This window comes from Prionailurus bengalensis, chromosome B1, assembly GCF_016509475.1.
Source record: "Prionailurus bengalensis isolate Pbe53 chromosome B1, Fcat_Pben_1.1_paternal_pri, whole genome shotgun sequence".
In the NCBI taxonomy this organism is placed as follows: Eukaryota; Metazoa; Chordata; class Mammalia; order Carnivora; family Felidae; genus Prionailurus; species Prionailurus bengalensis.
Window position 1 is genome coordinate 32,707,501 of NC_057344.1, and position 19,982 is coordinate 32,727,482.

General features: G+C 44.0%; 1 protein-coding gene and 1 long non-coding RNA gene across 2 annotated transcripts in view; one reads left to right on the top strand and one right to left on the bottom strand.

Annotated features, from left to right (window-relative positions):
- Window positions 1–19,982, bottom strand: part of DOCK5 (dedicator of cytokinesis 5) — a 224,910-nt gene that overhangs the window by 7,295 nt on the left and 197,633 nt on the right. The window contains exons 42-48 of the mRNA XM_043561393.1: window positions 19,397–19,478; window positions 18,268–18,352; window positions 17,760–17,846; window positions 15,019–15,195; window positions 10,831–10,914; window positions 10,283–10,420; window positions 7,938–8,104 (exon numbers count right to left, since the gene is read on the bottom strand). Of these exons, the coding sequence (XP_043417328.1) occupies window positions 7,938–8,104; window positions 10,283–10,420; window positions 10,831–10,914; window positions 15,019–15,195; window positions 17,760–17,846; window positions 18,268–18,352; window positions 19,397–19,478 (820 nt within the window). The remainder of the gene's footprint in view (window positions 1–7,937; window positions 8,105–10,282; window positions 10,421–10,830; window positions 10,915–15,018; window positions 15,196–17,759; window positions 17,847–18,267; window positions 18,353–19,396; window positions 19,479–19,982) is intronic.
- LOC122472140 lies at window positions 6,041–6,438 on the top strand. The gene is made up of 2 exons (XR_006294371.1): window positions 6,041–6,148; window positions 6,378–6,438. It is a non-coding gene; the product is annotated as an uncharacterized LOC122472140 (long non-coding RNA).

The window sequence follows — 19,982 nt, forward strand, 5'->3', positions numbered from 1 at the left end:
GTCCTCCTGAAATGGTTTTATTACAGTGACAGGTTTTTCAAGAACCATAGTGACAACTAATTCATTCAAGAATCCCGATTGAATGCTACGGAGAGAGAGCAAGAGTTTGAGGAGAAACGGGAGAGTCTCACAATATTTCCCCGTATGTAACTTATTTTTTTTTTTAATTTTTTTTTTCAACGTTTATTTATTTTTGGGACAGAGAGAGACAGAGCATGAACGGGGGAGGGGCAGAGAGAGAGGGAGACACAGAATTGGAAACAGGCTCCAGGCTCCGAGCCATCAGCCCAGAGCCTGACGCGGGGCTCGAACCCACGGACCGCGAGATCGTGACCTGGCTGAAGTCGGACGCTTAACCGACTGCGCCACCCAGGTGCCCCGATACGTTACTTATTAACTACAAAGGGGAAAAAAAATAGTAACTGTACATGGAAAAGAAAATGGTCAAAACCTTCATCACATACACAGTCAATTAACATCACCAATGGGGGACAAATGGACATACTGTGCTTCTGGATATGATACCTAAAAAGGAAACAACATCACACAAAAATGTATAACCCGAACCCTAAGCACAAGGGAAAATAAGACAAACCCAATCTCCCAAATGACGGGAAATCCTATAAAATAACTGGCCCGTCCGCAATCTTCAAAAATGTCAACGGTGTGAAAGCCAAGATAAGGAGGGGCTAATCTGCTTCAGATTAAAGAAGAAAAAAATTCAACATGGGATCCTTATTGGATCCTGTAACAGATGTTGCTAAGTATAAAAGACATTAGCGGGACCACTGACAGAACAGGAATATGGGTTAGAGCTTAAAGTATTGTATCGATGAGAGATTTCCTCAATGTATGGGCTGGACTGTCATACGTAGTTCTGGAAGACGATATGATTGTTCTTAAAACAGCACGTATGCAACCTACTCTCCCACGGTGGAGTAGGGGTTGGGGGGGAGACAGGGACAGAGGGAATGACTATAGGATACTGTAAAAACAAGCAGGGTTAAAAAAGATATTTTACCTTTTATGATGGGTTGGTTTGATTAAAAATTGATAGATTTTGCTCCATAAAAATAGAAAGTTTGGAGGGATGAACAGGCAGAGCACAGAGGATTTTTAGGGCAGTGACATCATTCTGTCTGATATTACGATGGTGAACGCATGTTATTACACATGATACATCTGTCCAAACCCACAGAACTACAACACCAAGAGGGAACTCTAAGGTAAACTATGGACTTTGGATGATTATGATGTGTCAGTGTGCATTCCTCAGTGGTAACAAATATACCACTCTGGTGGGGGATGCTGATGATATTGGGGGCTGGGCCAGTGTGGGAGGACACTTTACTGGGAAATCTCTGCTTTCTTCTTAATCTTGCTGTGAATTTACAATGGCTCTAGGGGGCGCCTGGGTGGCTCAGTTGGTTGAGTCCCACTCTTGATTTCAGCTCAGGTCATGATCTCATGATCCTGGGATGGAGCCCTGCATTAGGCTCTGTGCTAAGTGTGGAGCCTGCTTTAAGATTCATTCTCTCTCTCTCTCTCTCTCTCTCTCCCTGACTTCCTCCCTCCCCCTCCCCCACTTATGTACTCTCACTCTAAAAAATAAAATAAATCATAAAAAAAAAAGCTCCAAAAAAATAAAGTCCATAAAACACACACACACAAAAGCTGTGGTATGAAATAAGACAACACAGAAACAGCTACGAGCTATTAGTATTAAAAAAAATAATAATGGGGATGCCTGAGTGGCTCAGTCGGTTAAGCGTCCGACTTCAGCTCAGGTCACGATCTCACAGTCTGTGAGTTCGAGCCCCACGTCGGGCTCTGTGCTGACAGCTTAGAGCCTGGAGCCTGCTTCGGATTCTGTGTTTCCCTCTCTCTCTGCCCCTTCCCCGCTCATGCTCTGTCTCTCTCTGTCTCAAAAAATAAATAAATAAATTAATTAATTAATTAAAATAAAATAAAATAATTAAAAAAAATAATAAAGGCTTTCATTTGGCAGAAAAGCATCATCAGTCAACTAAAACTATTTGCTGGACATATTTTAGATGCCAAATATCTTTAATATATAGGAAAACTTTTATAAACCAAAAAGAAAAATAGGAGTTCAATTTTTTAAACTTTTCATATTTTTTTTATTGTTTATTTTTATTGTTGAGAGAGAAAGACACAGAGTGTGAGTGGGGGAAGGGCAGAGAGAGAGGGAGATGCAGAATTCGAAGCAGGCTCCAGGCTCTGAGTTGTCAGCACAGAGCCTGACGCGGGGCTCGAACTCACAAGCTGTGAGATCATGACCTGAGCCGAAGTCGGACGCTAAACTGACCGAGCCACCCAGGCGCCCCAATTTTTAAAAATTTTCAAAGGATATAAATAGGTATTTCATGAAAACAGAAACCCAAATAATTTAAAAAAGTTAGTGTCACTAGCTATTAAATATATAAATATTAAGACAAGGTATTTGGAGGGGGCAAAGACTTTTTCACATTTTATTACAGAAAATTTCAAACATATAAAAAAGACAATATATAATAAATTCCCATGTATATATCACTCAGTGTCAATAATGATAACTCATGGCCAGTCTGGTTTCTTACGCTCACCTAAGTCACATTCTGAGCCCCTCACTGGATCATTTGGAAACGATTCTTAGATGGCATATCATTCCATCTGTAAGTATTTTAGTATATACCTCAGTCAGGTAAGAACTTACTGCATAACGTAAGTACACTCCCATCATCAGTGCTACAAAATGAAATAATTCCTTAATTTCATCAAGTATCCATTGTTTACATTTCTCATAAATTTTTGGAAGTGGTTTGCTTGAATCAAGATCCCCAACAGGATTCACTCTGTGTTTGGTTGATATGCTTCTTAAATCATTTAAAAATTTTTAATAAGAATTTTATTTATTTTTTTTTAGAGAGAGAGAGTGTGCAAAGGGCGGGCAGAGGACAGAGGGAGAAAGCGAGAGAAAGCACGCGAGAGAGAGAGAGAGAGAGAGAGAGAGAGAGAGAGAGAGGGAGAGAGGGAGAGAGACAGAGAGAGAATGAATCCCAAGCAGGCCAACATGGGGCTCAATCCCATGACCCTGGGATCATGACCTGAGTCGAAATCAAGAGTCGGAAGCTCAACTAAGTCACCCAGGCGCCCCTCATTTAAAATTTTTGATATCTGTAGTCCACCTTTCTGCAAAGTATGTTTGCCTTGCTCTGTGAATGTAAAGGGTGAGAAAGTTCCAGGGAAGTCTGAGTAAGGAGTCACTGGGAAATGCCTGTTGACTGCAGTTTCTTTTTCTGATTTCAAATTATTCTCTCCTTTTCTATTATTATTATTTTTTTAAGACAGCATGCATGGGTTTGTAATTTTTTGGTATTGTTCCAACTGCTCATATATTTAAGGGGAAGCCACTCATTATTACTTACCTTGAATCTGTACTAAATAAATATCATAGAACTCAATTCCAAAAAATACTCTTACTGTTCATTTTTTTTTTTAAAGATTTTATTTTATTTTTTTAAAGTAATCTCTACCCCCATGGGGCTCAAACTCATGACACCGAGATCAAGAGTTGTACGCTCTTGGACTGAGCCAGCCAGGCACCCCAGGACTCTAATTATTCTTAAAACCGACTAAGCCAAATCAAACAAAGAAACAAAATCACCTCAAACAGTAATTGGTCAGGGAGAAAGAAAACAATCACCCCAGATTCTATGGAATCAATTATGACTTCACCTGAGAGACTGACACTGAAGGCTGAGGGTCACTAGACCAACAGTCAAAGATGTGAGTTTTCACTAGGGCCTCATTAGGAACCACACTAAACCATAAAATAACTACTGTGGGGTCCCCCAGGGTCTGTGTTATTTTTTTGCTTATAATGGTTACTTCAGTGATTTTTCTGAAATATCAAAGATTAAATTTTTTGTAAACAATTTTGTTCTGGGGCCCCCACTCGGCTGGTGCTCTAAGCAGGTAGCCCGTAGTTGGCCTTCTGTGTAAATCTTCTGGCTTCCCCTTAACACGAGCTGGGTTTCCAAAAGTAATTCTCTTTCTGTGCCTAAGCCTCCCATATGCCAAACAGGATGGATACAGTCTACCTTCTTACCAACAAAGAACTGGCTCTTTAGAGACATCACATCCAATAATCCCCATGAAAGTGTTCATGAATACTGTGACATAACATCGGTAATGGGGAGAGTCGGGGTCATTAGTTGAGGATCAGTTGGAGCTGCTTTAAAGACACATCCTAAATAAGTGTCAGACAACAGTACAGTGACTTCTTACTCACTGGGGAAATCTGGGCAAGATCAATAATCCACCTTAAAACTGGGTCATGGCAAGAAAAGGACCCCGCTCACCTGTTCTCTGTTTACTGCCCTAGGGTATCAGCAATCATGGTGTATTTGACTTTCAACAGCTGTTTCAAACCTTTTCTTTTTTGAATGAAACAGTTTATTTAAGAAAAGAATCTTACTGAACAGAACTTCTATGCTTTCCACAAAGTACTTAGTGTCTCTTTATGGCGTGAAAAAAAAAAAAACCATAGAAGAGACAAAGTCAATGAATCAAGGATTATTTAATATTTAGTAATGCTAAGGATTAGCAATAGTGCAAATAACCTAGTACTCTATTGCGTCTGACATTACATATTGGTACTTGTTTGACATCAGAATTGTAATGAATTGCATCCTCTGACTAGGTAATGTATACTTCTGGAAATGCATCCTACACTTGATCTTAACCAAAAGGCCAAGAAGTGATAGGAGACTGTATCCTAGATAACCAGAAAGCTGTAAGGACACGTGTTTGGTACAATTCTTCATAATCGAAATGCACTTTATATTGATATAAGCTAAATGTTTTCATAGTAAATTTATGATGAACTTCGATGATTACCTGTTTAGAAATAACGATACAGCTTAAATATTCTATAGCAGGGGGAGGATTCATTAGGGCACATTCATGGGACGCAATGGTTAATAGCCATCGAAGATGATAATAAAATAACACAGCAACATGGAAAATGCTTATAATAAAATAATAAAGGAGAAAAGGCAATTTACCAAACTATATCTGTGCTGTAACTGCAACTATGTAATAATATCTGTCAGTGGAAAAGGACGGATAGATAATTTAGGAAATATTAAACACGTGATTTCCAGGGAGGGGCCGTTTAGACAGGGTATTTTTGTGGTATAATTATTACAGTACAGAATTACAAATTTAAGATGAAACGGTGAGTCAACTGGACTTACATTTAACTCTAAAATACATAATGTTGTTAAAGACTCATCATGTACATTAAATTAAGCAGCACGTCACACAATGGTATGCACAATGCTTCTCCAATTGTATCAAATGTACAGATGCTTTTTAAAATTTTATACAGGTAACCGTTAACGGCGGTTACTTCTGAGTGATGACATAATAAGCATTTTTCTCTTAAGTTCCTCGCACTTTGAAAAATTTCTACGTGTATATATACGAGTTATATAATTAGTAAAATCTTTTTAAGTAGTATTTTTAAACAGAAAGAATGCAATTATAAATTCATCCCTGTAAAATATTTTAAATTTGAACGTATGGAAGGGCACTTCCATGATTTTGGCGAGAAAGGCTCAGTGTCAAAAGCCATCAATCCTCCCAAAGTTAGTCCAGAAATTTAACATGATCTCAGTAAAAATAGCCATGGGATTCTAGACAAGTTAATCCAAAAGCGAGCATGAGTAAAACTAGCTAGATAGATTCTGAAAAGGACTATTCAAAAGTAAAAGCCTTTTAAATCTACAGTAATTAGGGGCGCCTGGGTGGCGCAGTCGGTTAAGCGTCCGACTTCAGCCAGGTCACGATCTCGCGGTCCGTGAGTTCGAGCCCCGCATCAGGCTCTGGGCTGATGGCTCAGAGCCTGGAGCCTGTTTCCAATTCTGTGTCTCCCTCTCTCTCTGCCCCTCCCCCGTTCATGCTCTGTCTCTCTCTGTCCCAAAAATAAATAAACGTTGAAAAAAAAAAATTTAAACAAAATAAATCTACAGTAATTAAAGCTACCTAGTACTAGTTCATAAACATATAGGGAGATCAAAGAAATGGGGGCAAAGTCTACAAGTAGACTAAAGAACATCTAGGAATTTCATTTTTTAATTAGGTTGACATTTCTTTTTTTTTTTTTCAACGTTTATTTATTTTTGGGACAGAGAGAGACAGAGCATGAACGGGGAGGGGCAGAGAGAGAGGGAGACCCAGAATCGGAAACAGGCTCCAGGCTCTGAACCATCAGCCCAGAGCCCGACGCGGGGCTCGAACTCACGGACCGCGAGATCGTGACCTGGCTGAAGTCGGACGCTTAACCGACTGCGCCACCCAGGCGCCCCTAGGTTGACATTTCAAATCGGTAGAGGAAAAAATGTAATAGGGAGAAAAGGGTCGCTGTATAGCCAAAAAAAGAGTTAACTTCATACCTCACACTTTATACTAGAATAAATTTCAAAGAATCACAGATTTAGTGGTGAATAGTGAAACTTAAAAAAATTTTTTTGTAGCCTGAGAATGGGGAAGGCCTTTGATTATGATATACAACCCAGGAGTCATAAAATCAAACATTAAGTTATTTGACTACATAAAAAATGTCAGCACAACTAAATGAGAAATTAGAAACAAAGTCAAAAGAGAAAGGAGAAATTGGAAGGTGTATTTCAACTCCCAGAACGAAGAAAACACAACAGAAAAGTGTACCCCAAATACTTGACCATAGTTCACAGAAAACAAAATACAGCTACTAAAAAATGAAAAACTCAGCTTCGTACAAAACAAGAGAAATAAAACCAAACCACACTCCTATACCAGGAAAATACTCTCCACTTATCAAACTGGCAAAAAATTAAAACGCCTGATAATACACAATCTGGAGGCCAGATGGGGGTGGCGGGGCGCCCTTATATGTTGCTGGGGGGGGGCCTGCAAATTGGTCTATGTCTACGGAAGTCAGTTCAGGAATAATTTTGAAAACTGCAACTATAGATGTTCGACAAAGCAAGTTCACTTCTGGAATTTTTCTCACACGGATATACTTGTGTATTTGAGAAATAAATTATTTTTAAGGTGAGTCACTGCCCCACTGCCGCGACAGTGAAAGACTGGGGTCAACTAAGCATCCATCAATAGACACCCGTGGAATGTATCCTGATGCGGACACACCACGGGATGCCTGCAGCTCAGAGAAAAGACGAGGCTCTTTACATTCTGAAACAGAAGGATTTGCAAGACACAGTAAGTGAAAAGAGCAAGGTAAAGAAAGAATTCTCTGTTTCCACTGAATATAAGCAGAAAGTGCGGGGAAGAACATACATTTAGGTATTGCTCGTGTGTGTCCAAAGAGCTTGGAAAGGCACCAGGGTCCTGCAGGCCAACACCACTTGCCTCAGGAGAGCGGTACTGGTAGGACAGGAGTTAAGGACTGATGGGTGATGCCTCCCGACACATCCCTCTAGTGCCTTGGAGTTTCATAGCATGTAATGATATTGCCGATTCATAACATAAATGTAAATTTTAAGATGACTTTTGAAAACGGATTCAGGTGGAAAGACACTCAAACAATGACTAGAAGTTAATATGAAAAAAAAATAATTCAGAATGTGATAGGGTGGCTGATAGGATGTGATAGGATTATAGGTGATGATTATCTTTTTTTCTTAACTATTATCGTTATGTACATTAACATGGAAAGTATGTAAATAATGATCTTCCTCATGAGGAAGGCGACGGGAATGGTATACAGGATTATAACCACATACTCCAGATTATTTCCCTCATGAGGATGATGCATCTACATTGACCAAGTCTCCCTTTGGTGACAAAAGGCAAAGGTTAGTAAGGAGATAATCCTCCCCCCCCACCCCACCCCCGCCTCCCCTGGCAATTAAAAATCAAACTCTTACCCATCAGATCCCGGTCTGGAAGGAGCATTATCAGATGAGTTAGAAGAGGTGGAAATCACAGAGGAGGTCACCGAGGTGATGGACAATCTCCGCAGCGTAGACGACATGATGTAGGGTAGTACAATGGATCCCGTGCGGCTTTGTTTCCGCTCAGTCAAGTTGGGTGGCTGAGGAACGCAGAGCATCTCGTGGTTAGCAGACCTGGAATTCAGCCCATAGGAACTGGTGCAGCTCCCCATCTGTTTGTGACAAGTGCCATTTGTATCGGCTGGCACCCACTGCTGCCTCAGCTGTTAAATACTGCAAATAGTTATATTCTATTTTTTTTTTAAGTTTATTTATTGAGAGAGAGAGAGAGAGAGAGAGAGAGAGACGGGGGGGGGGCTGGTGCGGGGGGGGGGGGGCAGAATGAGCGCTGATCAGGGGAGGGGCAGAGAATGAGAGGGAGGGAGAGGATCCGAAGCAGGCTCCGCGCTGTCAGTGCAGAAGCAGGCACGGGGCTCGAACTCACAAAACATGAGATCATGACCTGTGCTGAAATCCAGAGTTGGATGCTTAACTGACGGAGCCACCGGGCACCCTGCAAATACTTATATTCTTAATTGTGAGCACAATTAGGTTAAATCTACCTTGTTTCTAAGACTTAGAGAAGAATTCCCCATAATTTGTTGTCAGCCGTGTGAGAAGAAAAACCGAGCTGTTCGTTACCCCCAAAGAATAGCAAAACCCTCTGTCTGCTTCTCCAGTTCCTCCAGTTTATCTTCTTTCAGCCACTAAAAAGGTAAAATACTGGCCTAATAGAAACTTTCAGATGATGCTGTAGACCTGACGCTTAAGATGTAAATGGTGAATCCTGCTTAAGTAAAGGAGCATCAATTTACTATCATTAAAAGATGTCTTCAGTAGGACTGATCGCCCCAATTGGCCACCATATCAAATGTACATGCCAATATTGGCCTGGATCTAATAAAAATGACTTAAATAGGTGTAAGTCACATCCTTCCCCTTGGAACTTACATAAAAGACAAATGTTCCTAGAAGAAAGCTCTTAAGTGGTGGTAGGCTAGGAAGTTAGGCACAACCGAACCCCTGGAGGACTAAAAGCAATGATTACAAAGACGCTCAGGAGAAAAAGGTAGCGGCGGTGGAGGTGTGGGAATGGCAGACAGGACTACACGGAAAGAAATGCGGAGCTTTGATTCAAGGAAAGAGAATCGGAAAATCAGAGTTCAAGAGTAAGACAGTTAAAGAGAGCAAGGTGAACGAACTCTCATTAAAAAGAGCAGAAAAATGAAGCTGGATCCAGGCATTCAGTCGATTGTTGCAGAGAAAAATTAGGTATTATTTATTTTTTATTAAGCAATCTTTATGCCCAGTGTGGGGCTTGAACTCATGATCCCAAGACCAAGAGTCGCAGGCTCTCCCGACTGAATCAGCCACGTGCCCCAGAGAGAAAAGCTTATTGAGCGCGCGCATCAATCCACCCAACTTCTCGGGCACAAAAACACTGTGGGGAGAGATGTGTCAGAACTGTCGGAACAAATGACGAAATCAACTATCTGCATTGCAAAATGAACTTCATGATTCTTTCTCCCCTTCAGAGGTGCGAAGAATGTCAACTTTTCGTCAAAATAAAAAAGGAATAAAGACTAGGAAAAACACTAAGAATTGGGCTAAACAGGACAGTAATAACCAGCATCTGGGACCAGCAATGCTCCCAAATGCTATTAGAGGGGCCCGGACACTATGGTCCCAGACCAGCAGGATCAGCACCCACTGGGAACACGTTAGAAACCCAAACCTTCGGGGTGCCTGGGTGGCTCCGTAGGTCAAGCGTCCGACTTCGGCGCAGGTCATGGTCTTGCGGTTTGTGAGTCTAGAGCCCCACGTCTGGCTCTCGGCTGACAGCTCAGAGCCCGGAGCCTGCTTCGGATTCTGTCCCTCCTCCTCTCTCTGCCCCTCCCCTGCTCATGCTCTATCTCTCTCTGTCTCTCAATAATAAATAAACATTAAAAAAAAATTAAAAAAAGAAAGAAAGAAATGCAAACCCTTGGGCACCCCACCCTAGACCTCCTGAATCGGAAGCTCTGGAGATGTGGCCCAGCAATTTGTGTTTTCGTAAGCCTTCCAGGTGGTTCGGACGATCACTCAAGTCCGAGAACCCCTATCTAGTATGTCAACTGCGGAAGGTCACCAACAGCACATCACGTCTTCTCCAGGCCCGTGCCCCGTGTTTTCCTGCCACACCTCTGCTATTTGGACTGATCTGGCAACTGAAAAGCTGATCAACATCATAACTGGTAAAGAGGCTGAGAAAGTCAACGGGCTCCTTAGACAAAACCTACCAGCGTTATAACACCATAGAGCTTTTCCACTTTCTCCTTGAGCTCCCGGAAACAAGACGACAACCGGTCATGCAGTGGTTTTAGCTGCTCTGTCAGCTTCTCCCCGTGGATGCGGATCCCCTCCGTCAGCAGGGGCATCTGGGAAGAAGGGGCATGAAAGGAAGCAGACACGGTTTAGGAAAGGGGATTTTTTTCAGATTGGAAGGCTGGGGAGGGATGGGGGTGAAGGTGGACAGGTAAACTGGTAGAACAGCACGTATCGAATGAGAAAGCTACGTGTCAGTGTAGGGCTTGGGCACCGGCCACCCTGGGGTCAAGGGCTCAGAGAAATACACAAGGATACAAGCAGGCCCGTGACTGGGGAAGGGCTGACAGAAAAGGCAAACCCTCCTGAGCCGGGGAGCATGTCTGTGGATAAGCCCCTGCTAGACTGGATGGGATGGCTGCATTTTCTCTCACTGGTCACTAAAGTAGAGACAGAGACAGAGACAGAGACAGAGAGAGAGCGAGCGAGTGCTGTCTGGCCATACATGTCGCTAGGAGCACACCTGTAATGCTATCAGTCGCTTCAGCAGCTCAATCTTCTCCTGGTCTTCTGGATGCTCCTGCAAGTACTTCTCCGTAAAAAAAGCCTAAAAACGGGGCACAGGAGAGCATTAATTAGAACACGTTCCCATCTGTGTATTTGACCCTAGAGGGAGGGGAGGGGAGCCTGGAAGGGGGACAAATGTCTTGTTCTAGCTGATAAACCAGAAATGACTAAGGCAATCCTCCTTCCTTACCTGGGACAGCCCTTCTGCCACCGTGGACGGTTCTAAAGGTATGTGCTCTTTTGCGGTCTTTCTGGAATTGGGCAATGCCTAATCCAAGCACCTTCTCAACAAACACCAGACACACACAAGGGCACAAACCAAATAATCAGCAGCACAGCAGACTGGCATTCATTGAAAGAACTTGCCCCAAGGACCAATGCCAATGCCAATATCTGAAGGCTGTTCAGTAGATTAAGTGCACGGATATTATAAAGGAAAAAGCAAAAAACTAACAGGCTGGATATGCCTGATAGTTTTCCTGCTGCTATAAGCTGTATCACATTTCCCCCCCTATACTGAGGGAAGATTAATATCCACACCTTCTTAGTTCTCATCGATCCAGAAGGCTCTTTTGAGGACAATGTTTCGTAAATATTAAATGCACACAAAAATGTCTCGTAAATAGTAAATGCAGTTTGCGTTGCGTCTTATTATACGTCAAAACCATGTCACATGTAACACTGTCAAGCAACATTCGTGGTCCCAAGGGCTAAGTCCCTCTAATAGTGAAACAAAACCCAAACTCAAACTATAATCGTAGGTGTTACAGAAGAGACCATTTTTAAAGACAAAATTGGGGTGCCTGGGTGGCTCGGTTGGTTAGGCGTCTGACTCGGGCTCAGGTCATGATCTTGCGGTTCATGGGTTCGAGCCCCACATCTGGCTCTGCGCTCACAGTGCAGAGTCTGCTTCGAAACTTCTGTCCCCCTCTCCCTGGGCCCGTCCCCTGCTTGCACTTTCTCTCTCTCTCTCAAATAAATAAAGAAAACACTAAGAAATAAAATAAAGCAAGTAAGACAGAATGAGGAAAAAAATTAAAAAGCCTGTGGTGAACATTTCTAACAAAGTCAAAACAGGAAAACATTTTTTTTCCTTGTACCATAGCCATCATTTTTGAGAGTGCTTTCAAAGACCAACCCTCAAAGTTCCCCTCACTCTTCTGTTCCAATACTATGGAAGTCACCTCAACCCGTAGGTAGACTCAAGAGCTCCTGAAACTACAGGATACAGTTAAAAAAAAAAAAAACAACAAAACAGCAAAAAAAAAAGTGATCAGCGACCAGCCCATTTGGTATGGAACACAGAGCATGTTCAAATTCAACCTTGCGTGAAGATGTTATGGGATCTTAACATCTTATGGGATGTTACTGGCTTCCTCCCCGCCCCAATTCATATGTTGAAGTCCTAGCCCCGGTACCTCAGAATGTGACCTTAGTTAGAAACGGGATTATTGCAGGTGTAGTTATGGTCACCATGGAGTGTCAGAGTGGAGTCACAGTGGAGTAAGACAAACCATCGATTCCACGTATCTGATGCCCTTATAGAAAGGGGAAGGTTGGACACTGGGAGAACGCTGTGTGAAGAGGGATAAGGGGTGCCAAAGGTTGCCAGCAACCCCTCAGAAGCTAGGAGAGAGGCTGGGGCGCCTGGGTGGCTCAGTCGGTGGAGCGTCCAACTTCGGCTCAGGTCATGATCTCACGGTTCATGGGTTCAAGCCCCGCGTTGGGCTCTGTGCTGACAGCTCAGAGCCTGGAGCCTGCTTCCGATTCTGTGTCTCCTTCTCTCTCTGCCCCTGCCCCACTTCTCGCTCTCTCTCAAAAATAATAAATAAAACATTTAACATTTTTTTTTAAGAAAAGAAGCTAGGAGAGAGGCAGGGAACAGATCCTTCCTCACAGCCCTCAGAAGGCACCAACCGTGCTGATGCTGGATTTCAGGTTACTGGGCTCCGGGACTGTGTTTGGAGTCACCCTGTTTGTGCCTTTGTCCCAGTGGCCCTAGCAAACTAACACCACAAGGGCTATAAATATATGCAGGCTGAGTATCACAAACAGGAAGCAGGACAGCACATCTGGAGGACACACGCTGTTAGCCGGATTCATAGTTAGGGAGAAATGAATGAAAAAGTAGTATGGCTTTAATCTTCATCCACTTTCACCCTCCAAACAGAAGCAGTTTGAATCTTCAAAAGTTAAAAACGATTTTTTGATGTAAGATAAAAGGCACTGAGATTCCCAGAACATTGGTTGAGTCAAGGACCACTGCCGCAGAGTGCCCTGAAATTCAGGGTTTTTTCGAAGAGTCCTGCCTTGCGAGAGAAAAGGGCTGATGAATTCCGGCAGTGACTAATGGGCTGCTTTAAGATAGGTCACCTGTATTGGTAGGTGATGATAGATTCCCCAATTAATTGCCGTGGGGGTCATGGCGATCAAGGAATTTACCTTTTTTTCTTACGCTTCAAAACATACAAACGCACACCATATTAATCAAAAGTGCAATTTAGTATTTTTAAAAGTCTTGAAATCTGTCTGTGTACGTACCCAACTTCCCCTTTAAAAATTTTTTTAAATTAGAAGTCTCTGACATTGGAAAAAACTTCATAGGAAATTACATACTATTCACAGATTACTGGCATATACGAATTTGAATTCGAACAGGGCCATTCTGTAAAAAAAAAACAACAACACTTGGAAAAACACATCGAAATTAGTACTAGATAGTTTACAGGACACAAAAACCCACCACAATCCTTACAACGCTACATATAAAAAAAAAAGGATTATATTCTGGATCCTAGTTTTGTACTGAATTCCATGGTAACACTGGAGGTTATTATCAACACTAAGCACGGGCAAACAAGAACTGATCTCTGGTGTTGGGTCTTTCCCAGCTGCTAAGCGTAGTGATTCTGAAGGCTGAAAGGTTGAAGGGAAAGGAGAAAAAAGAAGATTGTTATAGCAACAGCCGCAGAGCACTGCCCGTTCAGATCACCTTTGTCTCCAGGCAGACGGGCGAGAGGAAGAAGTCAACACCGATCAAGCCTCAACTATAAGGCTAGTGTTCTGCGATGTTCCTTACATACAAGATAAGCGTCCAGCCGCTTCTGTGTGGTAGGCATTTTCCTCATTTGCTTGGGGTACGAAGCTTGGGGCTCAAAGAGGTACGAAGGTTGGGGCTCAAAGAGGTGACGTATCTCATCCGAGAGCACATGGTGGCCAATGGGAAGCCGGGATTGGGTCACAGGAGTGACTGATTCTAAAGCCCCTGGTCTTCTCAGGACATTGTGTATAAATGGAAATAACAGAATCAGCCCACCTAATAACCACTCGCCCTTCCCGTTCATCTCCTTTTCTTTCCACTCACTCTCCCGGCTACTCCACAGGAGTGTAGTAGCCAAATGTTTGTTTATATTCAGCGAGAGGACTCCAAAGTTACTTAGCCACTGGACACATAGTGAATAATTAAAAATCTTGCCTCCATTAATTGCATGTTTTTTTACATGTTGGCTACATTAACTCCGTTAAACACAATTTTTTTTAATGTTTATTTTAGAGAGAGAGACAGAGACAGAGACAGAGGGTGGGTGGGGGAGAGGCAGAGAGGGAGACACAGAATCCAAAGCAGGCTCCAGGGTCTGAGCTGTCAGCACAGTTCCTGAAGCAGGGCTCCAACCCATGAGCTGTGAGATCATGACCTGAGCCGAAGTCGGACGCTTAACCGACTGAGCCACCCAGGTGCCCCTAGAAGCCAATTTTAGAGAGAGCACAGTTCTGCCTTTCCCACGGGTGCTTCTTCAGTTCCAGAGCATCTTTACCTCTGGGGCCGCCTGTAAGCTTCTACTTCTCGGTGGAGAAAGGGAGAGGGAACAACAGGTAAATCAACCAGAGATGGTATATTAGATTGATCTGTCAGTGACTCTTTATCAGGCAGTGGCCCAACCCTGCCTGAGCTGCTGAGGATCTCTAGGAGGTGTGAGGTCAGGGATCAGCTTTTCATTAATTTCATTTGCTCATTCGTAAAGAAGGCACAGTGAAAACTCTCTCAGCCAAGTCGTAAGAAACTAATGCACCAGCCTCACAGGGCCACAGGGCGAGAGGCACGGAATGACATGGGATTCAGTGGGGATTCCAGGGCCCAGCCCACCTTTTCATAGTTGGAGTATCCCCCCATGACAGCCGGGTCTACGATGCCACTGAGCAGCATGGAGAGAGGATGCACAGAGAGGGTCCGGTCCCAGGCGTGTTGTTGAACACAGTTGCTGATCTTCTCATTGGTGAGTTCCATGGTTTCTATGGCATTCTCCAGGGGACTGATTTCCTCCTGCGATAGTGGACAAGGGAGTGAAAGGGCATTTTGTGAATTCACAGCAAGTTTTGAAAAAATCCTAAGTGTTCCTCTCATTTTATTTTTAAAAGTATTTATTTATTTATTTTGAGAGGCTGGGGACAGAGAGAGAGGGAGAGAGAATCCCAAGCAGGCTCCGTGTGCTCAGGGCAGAGCCTGATGTGGGACTCGAACTCACGGACTGTGAGGTCATGTCTTGAGCTGGAATCAAGAGACAGATGCTTAACTCACTGAGTCACCCAGGCGCCCCCTAAGTGTTCTTTTTAAAGGGTTTAAAATTCTCACCAGGCTATCAAACAGTAAAGTTGTGCTTGTCAAGGTTATGTCTATTTGGATCCCACACTTAACTTGAAATGGTCTTGCTAAGTTGTGAAGTAAACTACTTAAAATGTCCTTAGAAAGTACAAAGATGACCTAAACATTAGAGCTATAGTAGTGATCATTTCTCGGGGCAAAAGGTCTACCAGAAATCTGGGGGGGGGGGGGGGGGGGGGGGGGGAAGGTAGATGTAATAATGATGGCCTTTTAGGCAAAGCTTCCTCAGGTATTTCTGAGAAGATAAGTGACAAGACAGTAGCAGCATATCTGGTCCAAGATACTTCTGCAACGTCCCAAAAGTTCACTGGCAAGGGGCTCGATGTTTCTGCCACAAGCAAAGGTAAGTTTTGGAAGCCACACATTCAAACCATACCTAAGTCACCTTAGTATGGGTTCTGTGGTCAGAAGCAGCCAGAAATAATGGGATGTATTAGAATATCCAAGCTGGGGTCACCTGGGTGGCTCCGTTAAGCGTCTGATTCTTGATTTTGGCTCAGGTCACGATCTCATGGTTTGTGAGATCGAGCCCCGCCCCCGGGCTCCGTGCTAATCGTGCAAAGCCCACTTGGGGTTCTCTCTCTCTCCCTCCCTCTGTCCCTCCTGCTCACACGTGCTCTTTCTGTCTCAAAATAAACATTAAAATTAAAAAAGAGTATCCAAGCTGAATCTGGGACGAAATTGAAATAAGATTCAATATAGGTTCAAGCAATTCCTGTGGGCAAGTGTTCAAAGCCAGGTTTCAAGAAAACCCGCGTTCTTCATTTTAGCCACTGCCAGACAAATGACCTCCTACCACAGCCTGATTCCAAAAGTCTCTGTCCAAAAATCATATTCACACTTGAGGGATAGCGATATTATTACTAGTGGCACGGAAGACATCGGATTTCCGTTCAGATTTGTTCAGGATACATTTCCGCAAAGTGTATTTCATGCCAAGTACCGGGCTATGCTCTACAGTTACAAAAGTGATTAAGACAGAATTCATGGCGGGGAGGAGCCCACGGTTTTAGTGGCGTCTCAAGACATGTAAGCACGGTAGTAACTTGTTAGAAATAAACCCGGGTTGGGGCGCCTGGGTGGCTCAGTCGGTTAAGCGTCCGACTTTGGCTCAGGTCATGATCTTGTGGTTTGTGAGTTCGAGCCCCGCGTCGGGCTCTGTGCCGACAGCTCGGAGCCTGGAGCCTGCTTCAGAGTCTGTGTCTTCCTCTCTCTCTGCCCCTCCCGTGCTCATGCTCTGTCTCTCAATAATAAATAAACGTTAAAAAAAAATGTAAAGAAAGAAACCCGGGTTGCAACGGGGCACAGAGAAAGGGCATCTAATCCCAACTGGGAGTTTCAGAGATGGCTTCCTGGCGAAGCAGGTACCTAACTGAATTTCAGTGGGAGTTAGTTAGGTTGAGAAGGAGCACTTTGGGCAGAGAAAACGCTGCATCATCAAGGAGGGTTGAAATAGCACGGAATGAGCAGTTTCGTTCCAGAAGATTCCTGAAGAGATGAGGTGGCAGAACCGAGTCACAAAGATTCTGCATGTGTGTCCTAAGGAGCAGGGGCTTTATGCTCTAGGCACTGGGGAGCCATGGCAAGGTTTTGAGCATGAGAATGATACGCTCAGCTTTCCACTATGGAAACTCACACCCTGAGACAGTGTGGAAAACAAGCCTGTGAAGGCCCAAGCAGGGGGCCAATGAGGGGGCTTTTTCCGTGGCATCCACCAGAGATGAATGAGGGACTAAAACAGGGTACATTAGGAGAGCTGGAAAACAAACAAACAAACAAACAAACAGATTTAATAAATATTAAGAAGGTAAAAGGGTCAGCTTTGGGAGTGCTGGAGAAGGGAGAGCGTGCGGGGACTGGTAGATGTGATCAGCCACGAATGAAAGAAGAGGAAATGTTTTGGGAGAGAAGAATCTGATTGGCAGGAAACTCCAAGGAGACGTTCTGAAAATGGTTTGGGGCGCTTGGTGGGATTATGAGGAGACAAGACTCATTTGGTCATAAAAGAGTCATTCACTGTGAGTAACCTTTAGGGTTGGTTTGTAACATCAGTTTTACAGAGGAGTTCTATTACACAAGCATGCCTTTTATTTCTCTTTTGGAAAACAAAGTTGGCCAGAGGAGGCTGGCCAGCCTCGTGAGAACCGGAGGGGCCCTTAACAAAGGCCCTTATTATATTTGGAGACACAAAAGAATTTTCTGAATTCCAATTCCAAGTGACTCACCGTTGAAATCTGTTTGACTTCAAACCACTTGAGGATGCCAGGAAAGGTATACGCAGTCGTATACGTGGTCCTTTCGATCCACATGGTCTGGTGGAAGGAAAGACAATAGGAAGGGTCAGTTCCCAGGCCAAAATGGCCAGGGTTGAGTTCAGTGAGATTCTGTTCTCAAATGCTTCCTTAGTGAATGGGCATCAAAATGTTTAAAGCTGCAAAGGATCATCTACTTGGGCCCTCTCACGTTCTAGAGGGGAAATGTGAGGTCCAAAGAGGCGTGACTTGCTCCAATCGTACTCAACGCAACATCGGAGCCCCACAGTAGAGCCCCTTTTTTTGGATGGGTGCCAGTCTAGAGCTTTCCACTGAGCTGGCCTGCTGTCTATGCAGTAAGCACGTAGAACCTCTACCCCTCGTGCCGCCATCGTTTCTGCTGTCGGTGTCGGTCAGGTGGAAAGCCTCCATTTGGATGGCCACTTGACCTTGTTTTAGAGGGCAAAGCGGGTGGACTCACAGCAAATTCATTATCTGGATCCTTTTCTCCTTTCCGGAATGGCCGGGAATACTGGAATTGTTGTACTTCATTGGCTCTGTAGTAGCTGGGGAGAGAGAGACATCGCCACAACGCCGGAGTTTCTCTTAGAACAAGCGCTCCTTGAGCAAACGTCAAATAAGCCCTGGGCCGCGTCTTCCACAGACCGAGTCTTACCCCCTAAGCGATCTCAAAACAGACACAGTCTTCACAAGGAAGGCGGGAGGGGGTGCACATTTTATTGCACATCTTAATTTTCTCATTTACGGATCCATTCCACAGCTCGCCATTTAAAAAGGCGTATGTCCTTATATCCACGCTTGTGATCGCATTTGTAATAGTTTTGTCACAGTTCTAGCAATCCTTCTAATATTTTAGCTTCTGAGGGAAAAGACCGGGACCTGTGATCACTGGGGAACCCACCAGGCAAGGTGAGGTCAGCCACTCCTAAGTGAGTGCTTCCGGGTGGAATTGGGATCCAGGAGATCCAAAACCTAACAGTGAAATTCCTGATCTCCCGCTGCCTAAAAAAAACCCCAACCCCCACCCCACCTGCCCCAAATCCCTTCGAGTTACCAAGCTCATATTTTATACTGAAAATAAAGAGTTGCTGTGGTCTGAACACTTGGGTTCCCCCCAAGTGCATATGTTGAAATCCTAACACCCTAACACCCCCCCACCCCCCCCACCCCCCCACCACGTGATGGTATCAGGAAGTAGCCTCCGTGGTAAAGTGCTTATGTTCTACCCTCTTGAATGGGATGAGCGCCCTTGTAAGAGACCCGAGAGATCCATCACCCTTTCTGCCACGTGAGGACACAGCAAGAAGTCGATGTCTATGAACCAGGAAGCAGGTCCTCACCAGACACCAGATCTGCTGGAGCCTTGACCTTGGACTCCCCAGCCTCCAGAACTGTGAGCAGTGAATGTCTGTTGTTTATAAGCCACCCAGTCTGTGGTATCCTGTTAGAGCAGCTCCAGGGGTTTAAGACAACAGAAGGTTTTCCAAACTGTAATGAGCTCAAGGCTTTGGTGTTGAGGTACTTCTAGAGCAAGTGTGTCAGAGAAAAAAAAATGCTTCTAAAAACAAACCAAAAGAGCCCCTCCTTACTTTAAGATCTGCTCTGGAACTGGTTTGTCCTTGTAGCTGGGAGGCAGGCTCATCACGGGCTTTACGGTGAAACACTGCATGTCTGACGAGCTCATTAAGGAAAAGGGGCTGGGCCATGAAGCTGTCACAGGCAGAAAGGACTGCTTGTCCCCCCCACCCCCCGGCTTTACAGATGGGACATGGTACCTGCATTAATTACTCTTTTTCACTGAATTTCAGGACCGCACGGAAAACAGGGTTTCCTTATGTATTATCAAAATGCCTGATTAAGCCACAATCCTAGGACATTTTTTGGTCAGACACCTGGCAAAACAACCTTGCCATAGGAAAATAGGCATCAATGAAATATCGGGGCGGGGGGGATTAGACGCAGTTTTAAATAATTTCTTTTCGACAAGCATGCCTCTGAAACAGCCAGACTCCAGAGCCTGTGCAATAGGAATTTCTGGGATCTTTGGATAGCACTTGTTTATTGAGGGCCATAGCTGGGGACTGATGTAGATTTTCTGTCTTTCCTTTTTTTTTTCCTTCCTTCCTTTCTTTCTTCCTTCCTTCCTTCCTTCCTTCCTTCCTCCCTCCCTCCCTC